The following is a 16853-nucleotide window of genomic DNA, read 5'->3' as shown; positions in this document are numbered from 1 at the left end:
TATGTAAGATATTTGGTTAAGAAAGGACCCGCACCAGACAGAAGCCACAGGACACCTAAATCTTTCAGAGAAAGGGAATTTATTGCTCCCTTATCAGCAGAAAACTAACTTCTTCCCACCTCGCTCAGACAGGAAGATGGCATGAGGATTAAGAGGAAGAAGTCGGCAGTGACCAGAGAAAATCCTGTGTTTGAATGGAATTTATGCATCATGTATGAGGTGTGTGAATATGCAACAGGTGATTGTTTTTAAGGGTTAATCCTCTGTTAATCCTGGGCTCCTATTGCCCAGAAAAAGGTACCCGGGCGTCCATATCTCTTTGTTTTTATTATCTCATATTGTCCTAATCTCAGTTGTTCAAATTTTATTACTCTAATTATATTACTATTTTTATAACCACTTTATTACTATTAAACTTTTAAAATTTTACAAAACAACTGACTGGCGTTTTTCACATGGTTATTGCAGAGAGAGGGAACCCTCACAGAACCCCAGCATCGCCGAGGCTGGAAAACCCCCCCAGGATCATCGAACCCACCTTGTCCCCAGCCCAGAGCACTCAGTGCCACCTCCAGGTGACACCTCCAGGGATGGGGACCCCAAACCCCCCTGGGCAGCCCCTGCCGAGGCCTGGCCTCCCTTTCCATGGAGAAATCCCTGCTGATATCCAGCCTGCTCCTCCCCTGGTGCACTTCCCTGCTGCCAGGCCAAGCCCCAGCCCTTACATCACTCCGGAGTATCTTTTATTTCGCCAGGAATGAACCTTAAACATCAAACCAAACAAATGAAACAGGCGAGGTGTAACAGCCTGCTGCACGTCACTCATCCCGCAGACGTTTTTTTTTTTTTTTTGGGAGGGGAACGTGCTCAGAGCAAGCCAGAGCCTTTAGTCATGGGATTTCTGCAGGGAAAGAACCTCTCCGTGAGGCGTTGTCCTCCCACCCTGCTGGCAGCAGCCAGAGCCACACATCCCGCAGGGATGAGCACGCTGCTGCTCCAAGGACACAACGAGAAACCGGTTTTTTGTACTTTATTATTTTTCTTTTTCAACCGGGATTATTTACAATGAGATCCGGGAGAAGCAATTCACACCAAAGCAAACAGCCTGGAATATTTTAATTGCGTTTAAGCGACTCTTGCACCCACAAAAAAAACAGCCCCAGGTGGTGATGGATGCTGCTGTCATTGCTTTGAGCACTGTACCAGAAAAAAAAACCCCTTCCCTCAGGTGTTCAGCACTGAGAGAAGGTTGGGATGAATTCACTCCTGAGAGGGTAGATCAGCTCTGAGGGCCATTTTTGGGGTTTTTTTGGGGTGTGGAGGTTGCTGCTGGTGCTGGTGTTGGACACCACCCTCCTGGGCTGGCACCGGCAGCACGGGGCTGGCACAATCAGGGCTTTGGCTCCCTAAAAATGTGATTTGGATGGGGAACAAACCTGCCCTGAGTCCCTGGCTCCCACTGAGAGCTCGATGTGGCTGCAGCAGCGCTTCCCTCGGGAGCAGGGTCAGCACAGAGAGGGTTCAGACCTGCTCCTGCTGCTGCTCCTGCTCCTCTCCTGCTCCTGCTGCTGCTCCTGGGTTTGGGATTTCCCAGTGAAACCCTGCTCTGTGTCCCTGTCCCTGCTGCTGCGCAGAGAGAGAAACTCTGCCCTTTGCAGAGCTGGGGGTTTGCCTTCCACTCATCCCTCTGGGAGCCCTTGGGCACCTCCCGTGCCCAAATTCCTGCCCCAGGTGCCAGAGGGAGAGTGCCCAGCCCCAGGCACCCTCGGAGCCCCTCAGCCCTGCCCAGAGTTCTCCACCTCACCCAAGGGATGAACTCTGCCTGTCACAATCCCCAGCCCCTGGCAGGAGGAGGCTGGGGAAGGATTTTTTCCCTCCTCTAAAAAAGCCTTCAGGACACAATCCTGGTAGGATTCAAAGAGAAAGAAGTTGACATTCCAGCCTGCAATTCCATGTGGAAAGTTTTACACACTTTGCTTCAGCAAATTCTGCTGGAGTAGGAAAGAGTAGAGGAGCTCAAAAGACAGGAAGGGGTTAAATGCCTGATGGTCTCAGAAGAGGAAGAAATCCTGCACTTAAACATAAAGATGAGATTATAAACCACTCTGTTAACCAAAACTATCTGAAACCTGAGAGGCTTTTGTCACTGCAATCCCAATTTCACTACTTTAGTCGGCCTAACATATTGCTACCAGAAATCTGGGCTGCCTGGAGCCAAACTCTGCCTCTGCCTAAAATCTGGGGAGGCCAAAGGGCACTGGCATTTGTCCTGGTGTTCTTCTGACAACAAAAGCAGAGAACAGCTGCAGAAAAGTGTCCTGTGTGGCCAGCGGGAGGAGGAGGAGGAGGAGGAGGAGGAGGAGGAGAAGGAGCTGCTCTTTGGCAGCTCTGTCCCTCCACGTGCTTTAGGCTGGTTTTGGAGTCCTTCCCAGAGACAATGACGGCGCAGAAGGTCTGAAGGCCCCGTGTGTGCAGGGATCTGCTGCCTGCCTGCCCCGGGGCTGCGGGCGCGGTCACATCTCGGTGTCGGCCGGGCTGTGCTGCCGGCCCGAGCGGCCGTTCTTGGAGCCCGTCCCGTTCTCCTGCGTGCCCCCGTTCAGGTTCGGCTTCTCCTGCGGCTCCGCCGGCTCCTGCGAGGGTGACATCAGCATGGTGTTCCCCTGGCTGCCGTTCTCCGTGTAGTAGGGGTCTTCAGCCTGGGGACACAAGGGACAGAGTCAGGGAGGGGAAGGGGAGAGGTCCCTGCTGTCCCCAGGCAGAGGGACAAACAGCCACAGGTCAGACACTGCTGGCAAGAAGGAGAGCAGAGGGTCTGAACCAAGGTGGAGCAAGAAAACCACCCAGGAGCTGCAGTTTTCCCTCCAGCACCTGCAAGAGAAGCTTTTTGTCAGGTTCTGTTGTTTTCTCCTCACCAGGTTTTGGAGCTGACCTTGCCTTGGGACAGAACCTCTGCTGGCCACTTTGGCCAAGGAAAAATCATAATTGAATGGAGAATGATGGAAATTGTCTGTATCCCTTTCCTTCCCCGTCCTTTGAAGTGCAGAGCTCGCTGCCAGGCGTGGCAGAAGTGCAGCTCTGCAGCTCTGGGCGCTGCTGCTGCTGTGAGGAGCAGGTGCCCCTGAGGACCCAGGGCCCCAAGAGAATTCCCCAGATGTTGTGCAGCCCTGGAATTGGCCATGCCAGGTGGCAATTCCCAGCTGGAATTCCCTCAGCAGCCCCCAGCTCTCTCCTTGCTGGTGTTCACTCAGTCCCTTTTCCATGGGTGGGCTGGACATGCCTCACCTGGAGCTGGGCTTGGCACTGCCAGGGGGTCCCACGGCACACACTGCCACTGCTGCCAGCCCCAGGGGCACGAGGCAGTGTCCCTGCCTCTGGCACAGCTCTGGGGACATCCTTCCTGGCCAGGAATTGCCCCGATGGCCTCCCAGGACACAGCTGCTCACGCTGGGCAGCGGTGGGGGAATCGTGGCCCAGCCTCGCTTTAGACAGGGGTCACATCCCCAAAAATCACTGGAGGGGAGGAGTCCTCAGGGTCAGCCTGCCTGGAAAGGGGAGAATGGAAATAGGAAATTTCTGCCTCTTTCTTTCTTGATATGTTTTATTACCATGGCTGGTGGGGAGAAATTGCCTTTATTGCAGCACGGGTACAGACATGGGATTCACACAAGGAATGGGAATTAAGGGGAGTCACTGTTAAGGACAGACTCAGGAGGGGCTCTGCAGGGGTCTTGCTGGATGAGCTCTTACTGCTGAGCAAAAAGAAGTGCCAGACCTGTCAGACGTGTGGGGCAGGGGCCGTGCTGCTGCAGGAGCTGATTTTGGAAGAGGAGAGAGAGGCTCCCCCTTCCCTCTGTGCAGTGCCCCTGTCCTTCCCACGAGCTGGGGACACACAGGGGGGGTGAGCACAGAGCCACAGCGGTGGGGACACCCCCGTGCTGCCCCCCTGAGCCGGGGGGCTCCTCTCTACCTGCGGCTGTGCCACCTGTAAGCACTGACCAGCCTCTGGCCCGCGGGGCTCCAGCTGCGCCGCCTCATCAGGAAATAGCCGGCCAGCCCCAGGAACGCCAGCAGCAGCCCCGATGTCACCAGGGCGATCAGCGTCCTCTGGGAAGGGTCCCGCCGGCTCCTCGTGCTCTCTTTTTTAAGGGATTCTATTCCAAACTGGAGGGGAAAAAAAAAAAAAAGCAAAAGAGCAAAGAGAGCTGGGAGCGGGACAAACAGGAAACGTTTGCATCTGCTGCACAGGCTTCAAACAATGCTGCTGTCACCTCCTTGGGAAACTGCACGTCAGCCGAGCTGGGCTTTGCTGCCCCAGCCCTGGGAGGCCTCACAGGCTCCTTCCCAGCCTGGGGTCTCCTGTGGCACAGGGAATTCTGCGCTCTGGAGCAGACCCCGGGGTTTGGAGCGCCCGGCTGAGACCCTCTGAGCTCTGCTGTTCGTGCCCTGGGCACCCCTGGGGCTCAGCCCAGCAGCCAGTGGAGCCTCAGGGGAGTGCTGGGGGCAGGAATTCATCCGTGCCAGCCTGGTCCTTTGGAGAAGCCGAGTGCCAATTGCATCCTGAGGGTTACTGCTGGGTCTGGCCTCTGCTGAGGAGGCACTTCAGCATTTACAGAGCCGTGGCTTGTGCTGGCTCTCTTGTGCTGCATTGCTGGTGCTTGGCTCCAACCACAGAATCCCAGGCTGGCTTGGACCTTAAGAGTCATCCAGTGCCACCCCTGCCATGGGCAGGGACACATTCCACCATCCCATGGTGCTCCAACCCTGTCCAGCCTGGCCTTGGGCACTTCAGGGATCTCTGCCCTCCTCAGGCACCTCCAGACTGGAGACAGGTCCCAGCACCAGCATGTCCCCAGCCTCAGCTGACAGCTCTCATCCCTCCAGCCACCTGGCCAGGCACATTTTGCAGCCAAATTTGCTTAAGGGATTTACCTTTTCCCAGTGAGACTTCTGGAGCGTGTTCAGAAGTTTGTCGGGATCTGCAAGGTTCAAAACAGCAGAGCACATCACACACTCTACACACATTAAATATGTTCATCACACACTCTACACACATAAAATATGTTCATCACACATTTTAAACACATTAAATATGTTCATCACACACTCTACACACATTAAATATGTTCATCACACACATTACACACATTACATCTTCATCACACACTCTACACACATTAAATATGTTCATCACACACATGACACACGTTAAATATGTTCATCACACACGTTACACACATTAAATGTTCATCAAACACTTTACACATGTTAAATATGATCATCACACACGTTACACACGTTAAATGTTCATCACACACTTTACACATGTTAAATATGTTCATCACACACGTTACACACATTAAATGTTTATCACACACGTTACACACGTTAAATGTTCATCACACACGTTACACGTGCACACATTCCAGACATGAATCACACACCCTGCAGCTCAGGGCACACCAAAGAGCCTGCCTGAGCTGAGGATGCTCCTGGAGGCAGCTCCACAGCTCCAGAGGTGCAGCAGGACCCCAGGAGAAAGAGCAGAACTACAGAGAGGTTTCTCCTCCCAGGATCCATCCCAGCCCTTCCCCACAAGGAGCCCCTGTCCCCCTGCCCACACCATCACCTGGGGATCCCTCACTGACCTTTCTCTCCTTTGAGGATGAGGAGCAAACAGTCCCTGTCCAGGCTGGATGGAGTGAGTTTGATCTCGCAGGGGAGCTCCACGCTGTGGGTTCTGTTTTCACACAGTGCTTGCCATAAATCCAACCCCTTCCTCTCCAGAAAGTGCTCCTGCCAAATTTTCAGGAAGAGCAGCCATTAATCCAAGCAAACTGAGCAATTCTCTGCCTCGGCCATGCTGGCGGAGGTGTTGTGCTTTCCCATTTGAATTTTGGTGGCTTCTCTGTGCCCTGCAAAGCTGATCTGGGTGTCAGACCCTCCCCTCCCACTCCAGCACTGCCCAGAGCCCCAACACCTTGGAGGTGGAGGTGCTCATTTCTCACGTCTCAACTTAATGAGAATAAATTAAATGAAGATATTATTAGCAACTCCTGAAAATGGCATTTAAACAAAGCTAAATTTAGGCTCTGAATCGCATGGCAAGTCTCCCCAGTTTTTGGGCTGGAACAACTGAAGAGCCCTATTGTTTCAGAGTCCCAGGCAGGGGATGGGAAAGGAGGGAAATAACAAAGAAGCATTGAGCCTTCCTGTTTAGGAAATGTCTTCAGTGTTTTTGCTAGGTTGCTGATCAAAGGCTAGGTAAAAAACCACATTTCTCACATTTTAGAGCTGCACTGGCTCTGGGGGAGGAAGAGGAAAAGGAGTGAGGACCTGCAGCCTTTGTGGGCCGGTGTGTGGATCAGGCAGGATGGGCTTTCTCCTCGGGGCTATTTCCAGCCACAGCCAGGCTCGCAGACAGAGCCCAGCTTTGCTAAAACCCTGCTCAACCCCCCTGACCCCCACCCCAGAGACACAGACAGCTCCTCTGAGCCCTGCCCTGGGCTCCATCCAGCCTGGGGCTGTGGAAGGCAGTGCCCCCCTGTCCTGACACTACCCCTGTGCCCTCCTCCCCCTGCCCAGAGCTGTCCAGGACCATCCCCGGCTCCCTCCATCCTCTGAAAGTGCAAAAAACGCAGCAGCTCCTCCACGGGAGAACAACAAACAAATCATTTTCAGCTGTTTCTATAGAGCTTGGCTCGGGGGGCGGCGGGGGGAGGAAGGCCAAGATGGAACAAGAGACCCAAGTGTGTATTTTCCTTTCTGCGCTGTGGAAAGAACTCATCGGAGTGTCAGAGTTTCCCTTTGCAATTAGCGGCGCCGGGTGCCAGCTGATTGCTCATTTGCCTCGGGAAAGGCCAGGGGGAGAGAGGGACACGGGTCCCTGCTGGCAGGACAGATCTCCTCTGGCTCCCAGGTCCAGCCTGAGCCACCGGCTCCCACCCGGGACAGAGTGGACATTTTCCAGAGCAGAAATCCATTTTGGTTGAGGTGAAATGTACATCTTTGAGATAAATCTGTAGCTTGCAAAGGTAGCTGCTTGGTCCGAGTGCCTGTTATTGCAAAAAGCTCTAAGGAACTGCTTCAGCCCAGGGCAAAGTGACCCAGGAATTCTTCCTGATAAAGAAGAATTAGCGGCAAATGTAAGGAGAAATCAGCAGAATGAACTTGTATGAACCTATTGTGAAATGCATAGATGTTTGAGGGGGAGATAAAAATCTGGAGTTCTCAGAGGCACGGATGCCATTTAGGGGGAACAAGGGGAACGATCCCCACCTGGTCAGCGCTGTAATTAACACACCCTGTAATGAACACACCAGCTTTACAACTCCCACAAAGTTGTGCAGTTTGTTTGCTTCTGCAAATCAGGTGGGAGCCCCCGACAGCCCTGCAGGGAGCTGGGGGTGTTTGGGGTGCTCAAGAGGAGGGAGGGCTGGCTGTGTGAGCCGTGGCTGGGTGGGATGCTCTGGGGGGGCTGCACACCCATTCACCCCAGGATGCTCACAGCCTGTGCCCCGTGGGGTGCTCTGGGTGTGCTGTACACCCATCCATTAACCCTGGGATGCTCTGGGGGGGTTGTACACCCATTCACCCCGGGATGAACACAGCCTGGGCTCTGTGGGATGTTCTGGGTGTGCTGTACACCCATTCATTCACCCTGGGATGCTCTGGGTGGGCTGTACACCCATTCACCCTGGGATGCTCTGGGGGGGCTGTACACCCATTCACCCCAGGATGCTCACAGCCTGTGCTTCGTGGGGGGCTCTGGGTGTGCTGTACACCCATTCATTCACCCCGGGATGCTCTGGGGGGGCTGTACACCCATTCATTCACCCTGAGATGCTCTGGGTGGGCTGTCCACCCATTCATTCCCCCTGGGGTGCTCTGGGTGGGCTGTACACCCATTCATTCACTCTGGGATGTTCTGGGTGTGCTGTACACCCATTCATTCCCCCTGGGATGCTCACAGCCCGTGCCCAGGTGGGGCAGAGCCCGCTGGGTTCCAGCTGGGATCCCAGCAGTTTCCCTCGGGGTTCCTGCTCCAGCGCAGCCCCTGCACACAGGAACGAGCCTAAATGCCATTTAATCACTCTCGTGCAGCCAGGCTCACTCAGCCTAACTACCATGGGCTCAATGACGACATTAAATTGTCTATTTTATAGATATCTCACACCCTGGGCATTGCTGTCTCACAGGACCCAGCACCCTCCACCCTCCGGGGCAGGCTGTGCTTCCAGGTTTCTTCTCCCACCCCTGCAGACCCCCTGTGCTGTTGAAAATGCCCCATTTTTGGTGCTCAAGGCCAAGGCCGGTCACAGAGAGCCTGGGATCCCCTCGGGAGTTGTTGGGGATGCTGAGCAGCTCCTTGCAATGCCCTGTTTTCTTTCCTAGGGCACTTGGCAAGACAAAAAAAGGCACTTTTGTTTCCAGCAGGGAAGAGGAAGAAGAAGAACAAAGGCACCTTCCTGTCGGTGGGAGATGCTTTAGAAGCCGAGCTGACCCCAGAGCTCAAAGTTAAAAAGGAGATTTGTGCAGCTGGGAGCTCGCATTTCCCCTGGAACCCTTTGGGATCCTCCCCTTTGGGATCCTCCTGCAGCAGCCCGGGGGGAGCTGCTGGAGCCCCCCACCCCCGAGACCCCCCAGGGGACAGCCCGGGGCTGCAGGGGACACGGGACACTCACGCAGGTGCTGGACTCGTTGAGCTGCAGGCAGATGGCCCCGGTGTCACCCTGGTCCCTGGCACCGTGGCAGCTGATGGCACGGAGGGCGGGCTGCAAGGGAGAGCACAGGGGGTGTCGGTGCCCTGCCGGGGGCTGGGGACAGCCCGGCCCCCTCCCCAGGCAGCCCCCTCCTCACCTGGGGGCTGCTGTGCAGGGCTGTGGTGGCAGCAGGGACAGCAGGATGCTCGGGGGTGGCCGCGGAGCTGGGGGGGCCCGAGGTGGGCTCGCTGTCCCCGGGCTGGCTCGGGGGGCTCCGGCTGGTGGGGACCCCCGGGGAGGAGCCCGGCAGCGCCGTGGGGACAGCGCTGGGCGGGGGGCTGCTCCTCAGCTGCCCGAGGAGCTCTGGTGGCGTCGGGCTGGTGGCCGCGGAGCCGGCTGTGGCTGCAGCTTGGGGGAAATGCAGAGAGAGGGGCTCAGGAGAGAGCTGGAGAGCCCTGAGCCCTGTGTGTGACACGGAGACACCGGCACCGGGAGCTCTTGGCTCCCCAGGGAACGCTCATTAGCCCTGCTTCTGCTGCCTAATTACACACACCCACAGCGGGCTCGTCTCTGACACCGGCCACCCCTCCCCTGGCATTGTCCCCAGCTCCTCCTTGGCCCCGAGGCTTCCAGGGGAGGCTGTGATCCCAAACAGCACCAGGGAAAGGCTCCCTGCGTCCTCCCATCCCTTCAGAGCCCTTCAGAGCCTGAGCTGGGCCTCCCATCAGGGAACCCCACACTGGTTTGGGCTGAAGGGACCTCAGAGCCCACCCAGTGTCACCCCTGTCCCAGGGACACCTCCCCTGTCCCAGGTGCTCCCAGCCCTGCCCAGCCTGGCCTTGGGCACTGCCAGGGATGCAGGGGCACCCACAGCTGCTCTGGGCACCTGTGCCAGGACCCCCCACCCTGCCAGGGAACAATTCCTAATTCCCAAGATCTATTTAAACCTCCCTCCTCCAGCCTAGAGCCATTCCCCCTTGTCCTCTCCTCCCAAAGGGACTCTTACAGGTGGCTCTCCCGACATGTGTGCAGAGATAAACATCACTGAGCTCTTGCTTTTGACCAGGACGGGGCTGAGCTGCCAGGTGGGATTTTTTTTTTTGGATGGAACCAAACCTTCCGACCACACTCAGCCTGTTTTTTTTTTTTTTTCAGAGCACAAACCATGCCTCAATGGCACGTGCACTCAATAAATGTAACCACGACCACAGGAGCTACCAGCAAGGACAGAGGGAACAAAGGCAGAGGTTACCAGAGGTTGGTTGGGCGCTGCTGCTGTCCCCTGTGGCTGCGGTGGCCGCGGTGGCAGTGCTGGCTGTCCCTCTGCCGCTGTCCCTCGCTGTTCCTGCCGGGCTGGGGGTGGCCGTGGTGCTCCCAGCAGCAAAGCCTGGGGGAAGAGGGAGCTCTGAGGGGCTGCTGAGGCCCCAGCCCAGCCCTGAGCCCCCGGGGGAGAGCAGGAAAGGTTCAGCTGCTCTCCCGAAGTCGCTTTTTCTTGCTCCAAGAAAAACACCTGGAGAGGCTCGGGGTGAAACTTTTCATCTGGGGGAGCAGCAGAGGCTGGTGCAGCCCTTGGGGGGCTCCGGGGCTCCCAGAGTGGGAGGACAGGCTCTGCCCTCACCCCACCCCATCCTCAGCTCGCTGGTGGAGGCACAGAGCTCTGCACAAAGCTGCATTTCAGAGCAGTTTGGGTTTGTAATCCTGGGAGGAAAGAATCAAGCCTTGGAAGAGATCACTTGTGTGCCTCAGGATAGATAAGTTGGATTTGCAGTTGCAGGCAGGATCTCAAAGTAAATAGAAACATTCCCACTGGCTTGGGCTCAGCCCTGACTCATGAGTGAAAACATCTTTGGAGGTAAAGCACAATGTTTGGAGAGTGGTTTGCTGTTCTAACCTAAAGTTTATATATTGCTTCCTGCTGCCTTACAGAGATGACACTTCCAGCTTTCCCTTCTGGAATGAGCTGTGTGAGTCAATGAAAATGCATTTCTCCCCATTCCTCAGCTTCTCTTTCCCTAGGATCTATTCCCACTTTCAGCAAACAGCTCCAGTCTCTACCCCAGGGCTCTTGGTGTTTAAGATTCTTATCCAGGCACTAAAGAGAAAATCATACTGAATGTTTTGTTTCATTTGTAGCTCTGCCCAGGGGAGCCCCAGCTCCAAGAAAAGTTACTTCATCCTCCCAAACCACCCTGAGAGATGGAGCAGCTCTGGCAGGTCCTGAGCAGGATCTGCAGCCAGGGAACAGCACTGGGCACTGGGCATGGGATGGCAGGAGCTGCTCTTGGCTGGGTCAGCTCCACAGAGCCTGGAGGGTTGGGAAGAGCAAAGCCCGAGGGCACCGGGGTTGGTTTTGGCCGTGGTGGCAGGGACACAGCTGCTGCTCCTGGAGGCTGGGCCAGAGGGGAAATGTGGGGCTCAGACTGATCCTGTGGGGCTGCCCACACTGCTGCTGCCCATCCTGATCCCTCCCATCCATCCTATCCATGCTATCCATCCCATCCCATCCCATCCATCCCATCCTATCCTATCCATATCATCCCATCCATCCTATCCTGATCCATCCTGATCTGTCCCATCCATCCTATCCATGCTATCCATCCCATCCCATCCCATCCATCCCATCCTATCCTATCCATATCATCCCATCCATCCTATCCTGATCCATCCCATCCCATCCCATCCCATCCCATCCCATCCCATCCCTCCCACCCCTCCTGGGCTGCAGCTGCTTGGGGGCCCTGCTGAGGGCTCGCTGCAGGTGTCTGGATCTGGAGTTTGGGTTCTGGCACAGCTCTCAGCTCAGGGGGAGAAGTTCCTCCTTCTCCAAGGCAGCGCAGTTCCAGCTGCTTCAGTCACCGAGTTTTCCTGCTGACTTTGAGCAAATCAAAAGCAGGAGGAAGCAACTGCCTGCCCAGAGCAAGGAGCAGCCCAGGGGCAGGGCCAGGCTTTAGGCAGAGGCAGGCTTTAGACATAGCCAGGCTTTAGGCAGAGGCAGGCTTTAGGCAGGGCTAGGCTTTAGGCAGAGGTAGGGTTTAGCTAGAGCCAGGCTTTAGGCAGAGGTAGGCTTTAGGCAGAGGCAGGCTTTAGACATAGCTAAGCTTTAGGCAGAGGCAGGCTTTATGCATAGCCAGGCTTTAGACAGAGGCAGGCTTTAGGCAGAGGCAGGGTTTAGCTAGAGCCAGGCTTTAGACATAGCCAGGCTTTAGGCAGAGGTAGGCTTTAGGCAGAGGCAGGCTTTAGGCAGGGCTAGGCTTTAGGCAGAGGTAGGGTTTAGCTAGAGCCAGGCTTTAGGCAGGGCCAGGCTTTAGGCAGAGGCAGGCTTTAGGCAGAGGCAGGGTTTAGCTAGAGCCAGGCTTTAGACATAGCCAGGCTTTAGGCAGAGCCAGGCTTTAGACATAGCTAGGCTTTAGGCAGGCCCAGGCTTTAGGCAGAGGTAGGCTTTAGGCAGAGGCAGGCTTTAGGCAAAGGCAGGCTTCAGACTGAGGCAGGCTTTAGGCAGAGGCAGGCTTTAGACAAAGCCAGGCTTTAGGCAGAGGCAGGCTTTAGGCAGAGGCAGGCTTTAGACAAAGCCAGGCTTTAGGCAGAGGCAGGCTTTAGGCAGAGGCAGGCTTTAGGCAGAGCCAGGCTTTAGGCAGGGCCAGGTTTAGGCAGGGTCAGGCTTTAGGCCCAGCTCTGTCCTCACATCTCCAGCCCAGTGCAGCTCCTGGCCTGACCTCCCTGGTGCCACCCAGGCACCTTTGAACTCCTCCAGGTGTTTGCAGAGCACCCGGGGAATTCCTCACCAAAGCTTTTCAGCTCTGGGTGTTGGACTGAAGCCTGGCTGCTCTCGGGGTGATTTGGGACAGGAGCTGTCACTCTGCATTTCTTTTTCTTGCCTTTCTTGCAGCATGTGCAGGAGCTTTTCCACACAACGGGGATGAGGGTTTTTGTGAAATCTTTGGGCTCATGAGATAAATAATGATCCAGATGTGGGCTGGATAATCCACGTGGTGCTCAGCTAAAGAGGGTTATTTATTGCACCATACATTTTTAATGGCTTTATTAAACTTTGTCAATTTGTTAGGATTGAGGGTTTAGAGTTTAAGCCAAGCTATTTATTAACCTGGGAGAAATCTTCACCTGGCAATGCAAGCACGTGCAGGAGCAAAACCATGCAGAGATGGGAAAGAAAATTGCACTTCCCAGCACCCACTGTGTTCACCCACCTAGGTTTTAAAAACTAAATGAGTTTTAAAAGATATTTTAATAATGGGGCTTAGGAAGGATCTTAGATTGAATAAAGGCAACAATATAAATGTTAAACTTGCTCCAAGACTCATCCCTGAGCACTAAGCCAGGGCCACAAAAAAGCTCTGCAGTGGCAAAGGTTCAGGAAAGAGGAGGGAAGTTTCCATCACTGGATCCCAACCCTGACCCACAGCAAACAGAACTGGGGGAGCTGAATCCCTCTGGGAATCTGCAGGCAGGACCTGCACCCCTGAGCTGATTCCCCTCTGGCAAACCCTCTGCTCAGCCTGTGGCTCCTTGGGCACCTGAGACACGAGCCCTGGGCCAGGGGAGCTCCTCCAGCTCTGCCTTCAGCAGGGTTTGTTCCCTGGGATGGGATGGATGGGATGGGATGGGATGGGATGGGATGGGATGGGATGGGATGGGATGGGATGGGATGCCCTGAGCTGGCACAGGGGCACTGCTGGTGCCAGGGCTGCAGGGGAGGGTGAGGAGCCATGGGATGAAGAACAGAGGGTAAAGGAACCACGGGATGCAGGAGAGGAGCTCTGGGGATGCAGGAGGGGAACTCTGGGCTATGGGATGCAGGAGGGGAGCTTTGGAGATGCTGGAAAAGGGCTCTGGAGCTCTGGGATGTAGGAGGGGAGCTCCAGGGATGCGGAAGAGGAGCTGTGGGGATGCAGGAGAAGAGGTCTGGGCTGGGGGTGTGTCCCCTCAAGTGTTCCCACTGAAACACACACAAGGAAAAGGGATGGGATGGGATGGGATGGGATGGGATGGGATGGGATGGGATGGGATGCCCTGAGCTGGCACAGGGGCACTGCTGGTGCCAGGGCTGCAGGGGAGGGTGAGGAGCCATGGGATGAAGAACAGGAGAGTAAAGGGACCACAGGAGGCAGGATAGGAGCTCTGGGGATTCAGGAGGGGAGATCTGGGGATGCTGGAAAGGGACTCTGGAGCTCTGGGATGCAGGAGAGGAGCTGTGGGGATGCAGGAAGGGAACTCTGGATTGGGATGCAGAGGGGAGCTCTGGGCTGGCGGATGCTGGAAAGGAGCTCTGGGCTGGGGGATGCAGGAGAGGAGCTCTGGGGATGCTGGAAAGGGGCTCTGGCTGGGGGATGCAGAGCCCTGGGGCCGCAGCCAGCCCCAGCTCCCCCAGCAGCCCCTCCAAGCACTCCAGCCGGCATTACTCATGCCTTTCCAGCTCCAGCTCCCAGCCATGTGGCAGGAATTCAAGCGGGTGGAGCCCTCTTCCCTCTGGAAATATCTGATAAAAGTTCCTTCCCTCCCCCTTTTCCTTGGCCCAGACAGGATGTGGGTGTGGGGCCGGGGGTGGGGGGCTGGGGGAGCCCCCCGAGCTGCCCCACCAAAGCCCAGCTGCTGCTCCCAGGCTTTCCTTGGATCTGGGGCCTCTTGGGCAGCCCAGCACCTTCCCAGGGTTGAGATTTCTCCTGGCTGGAGCAGCAGCCTCTAAAGGATGTTAAACTCGAGCAGCTGGAAGTTTTAAAGTCTCTTTTTCCTTTCCTGATAGTCAGAACTTTCATAAGTGTTGCAAAAGGAGTGGAGGAAAGAAAGAACGTGTGAAAATGGCAAGAAAAGAGACTTTTCTAAAAATCAAGATTGGCAGAGTCGAATGAAAAACATGTAAAAAAGAAAGATGAAAGGCTAAGTGAAGGAATGAAGTGTTTTTATTAGGTACAAATTGTTAGGTCGGAGGGACAAGGTACAAGACTCTGGGACAAGCGCAGGACAGCTCTCCATGTGCTTTATCCATCCCCAGCTTCCCAACACAAGCTGCTCACAGCATCCTCCCAGGGGCTTGGGAGGGTCTGGGAACTGCAGCCCGCTCTGCAGAGCAGGGCTGGCTCCAATCCCCTCCTTGGAACTCGGGAGGAACCCCAAAGCACCCGGCAGAAGGAGCATCTCCTGGATTTGGGGTTGGCTTTCCCTGGGATTTGCTCCCCTGGGGTTGGACCAGGCTGGATTCTGGATCCTGGCTCTGGATCCCAGAACCAAGCCCCATGCTCCCCACAGCAAACCCCACACACAGCACATCTGCAGGGCTCCTGCCCTGCCCCAGTGTGGGTTTTTTCCTGTAATCCACGTGCCTTTAGCTGCAGGTGCCCTGGGAGCAGGAGGAGCCCCGTGCTCCCACCCTGCCAGGAGCAGCTTCAGCCCCAAGACACAGAGCTGGCATTTCCAGGGGAGTTGCACAGCTGGAGCCTTTGATGGGTTCTCTGGGACTCCCCACGGAGCTGAGGAACGAGCAGAGCCCCGAGGATGATTTTTCCCAGCAGCTACACCGAGGATAAACCAACCTCCTCCACCTTCCAGGCAGGAATATCCTGCAGGAATGATGGGCTGTGCAAGCACATTTTGCATAAAGCATCAAAGCCCTTGCTGCCTGCTAGCTTTGTCCTTCCAAAATCTGAGCTTTTTATCACTTTTCCATCTCTTTTGTTCTGTACAAGGAGCTCCAGGTTTGGAACTGGAGGTTTGAAGCTCGAGGTTTGCCTCACACCTTTGTCTCACACCCTCGCTCACTTCAGCCCAACCACACAGCCCTGAATGCCATTTTTCTCACATAAAATTGTTGTTTTTTTTTTTTAATTCCTTTAAAATTAACAAAGACTGGAGGGTCAGCCAGCAGCTCAGGTGAGCAATTTACCTGGGCAGCCAGGGGAACATGAAAGGAGCTCTGTGAAACAGGAGAACAAAACCCAGCAAATTCCTGCAATAGATCTCCTCGCTCACATTCATGTGAGTAAGAAAAAAAATCACATTTGAGGAGACACCCGCAGGCTCCTGGCTCCTGTCCCAGCACACCAGGCAACACACAGAGTGCTGCTTCACTTTTTGAGTCCTTTTTTATTACCTCATGGCTGTTGGGTTTGGGACAAAAGTGATAATATTTCCCTAAAACATAACCCTTTAAAAAGTAACACCTAGAGAAAAACCTCGCTGCTGTTATTCATCGCTTCGCATGATGAATATTTGAAGAGCTGCAATAGGAGATTTTAATATTTATGGAGACTCATTTGATTTTCAGCAAATGTTTAGTTCCAACCACAAAACAAAAGCGTGGCTCGTTTACACCAGCGCGGGCTGAGAGACAGCTTGAACTGTGGCTGCACTCCCTGTGTGCAGGGACAACTCCTCGTGGTACCCAGGAGTTTGTGGGCAGTTTAGATCCCCATTCCTGTCCCTTTTAGAGCAGCTGTGAGGTTTTAGGGTGGGACAGCATCCCAAACTCCTGGAGAAGCATCTTCCCCCCGGCTGCTGCTCGCAGGAGCTGCCCCACGCCTGGTCCCTGCTGTCACCCGGGCTTGGGGACATCGGTACTCACCAGCCAGCTCCAGCAGGCAGAGGATGCAGAGGAGCTGCCTGCACTCCATGGTTCTGGGAATTCCCAAACAGCGTTCCCTGCTCCCGGGGATCCGGCCGGGACAGCCCGGGCTGCTCAGTCCCGCAGCAGCTCTGAGCTCATGCAGCTTGGTTGGAGTTCAAGCCTTTGAGATCACTCACTGCTGGGGTGGGTTTCTCTTCAGGGGTTGTGCTTGTGCTCCAGGACTGCGAGGTGGAGTTTCTGGGCTTTGATTTCCCCAGTTTTATATAGTTCGTGGCAAGCTCGCTATCACTTAGGTAATTTTCTCCTCCCCGCTTTCCTGCCAGCAGCTTCAAAACAAACAGGAGATCGGCCCTCTCCCCAGCAAAGGATCCCAAAGGCTCGCTGGGATTAACTCTTTCCTGAGAGCTGCTGCTTTCCTGTCCAAGGAGGGCAGGACACAGCCTGGTGCAGCTGGATGCAGGCACACAGCCCAGCCAAAGCAAACCCAGCCCCGGGAGAGCAGAGCTGGGGGGAAACCCAGATCCAGCCCAGAGAGCCCCAAGCGTGGTCCTGGTGCTGTGGAAAACAGGGGAATGCTG

At 55.3% G+C, this 16853-nt stretch overlaps 1 protein-coding gene across 1 annotated transcript; it reads right to left on the bottom strand.

Moving 5' to 3' along the window:
• Positions 1–1085: 1085 nt before the first annotated feature.
• CD34 (CD34 molecule) lies at positions 1086–16602 on the bottom strand. The gene is made up of 8 exons (XM_041427158.1): positions 16273–16602; positions 9952–10086; positions 8857–9107; positions 8682–8771; positions 5646–5793; positions 4930–4976; positions 3997–4161; positions 1086–2696 (listed from the first exon to the last, which is right to left on the bottom strand). The coding sequence occupies exons 1-8, from the start codon at positions 16319–16321 to the stop codon at positions 2514–2516; spliced, it is 1068 nt and encodes a 355-aa protein (XP_041283092.1). The 5' UTR covers positions 16322–16602; the 3' UTR covers positions 1086–2513.
• Positions 16603–16853: the final 251 nt, after the last annotated feature.

Source organism: Onychostruthus taczanowskii, unplaced genomic scaffold (genome assembly GCF_017590055.1).
Source record: "Onychostruthus taczanowskii isolate IOZ18803 unplaced genomic scaffold, ASM1759005v1 scaffold97, whole genome shotgun sequence".
Classification (NCBI taxonomy): Eukaryota; Metazoa; Chordata; class Aves; order Passeriformes; family Passeridae; genus Onychostruthus; species Onychostruthus taczanowskii.
The sequence above is the reverse complement of the archived record's forward strand: the minus strand, read 5'-3'. Positions and strand labels throughout refer to the sequence as shown.

Bases quoted from the DNA above. Each gene is read 5' to 3' on its own strand.
- CD34 (XM_041427158.1), bottom strand. From the start codon at position 16,321: ATGGAGTGCAGGCAGCTCCTCTGCATCCTCTGCCTGCTGGAGCTGGCT. The intron at 5,794-8,681 runs GTGAGTGTCCCG...AAAATTTGGCAG, and splicing joins TCAACGAGTCCAGCACCTGC to GAGCACTTTCTGGAGAGGAA. The intron at 2,697-3,996 runs GTCAGTGCTTAC...TTGTGTCCCCAG, and splicing joins GCCCCGCGGGCCAGAGGCTG to GCTGAAGACCCCTACTACAC.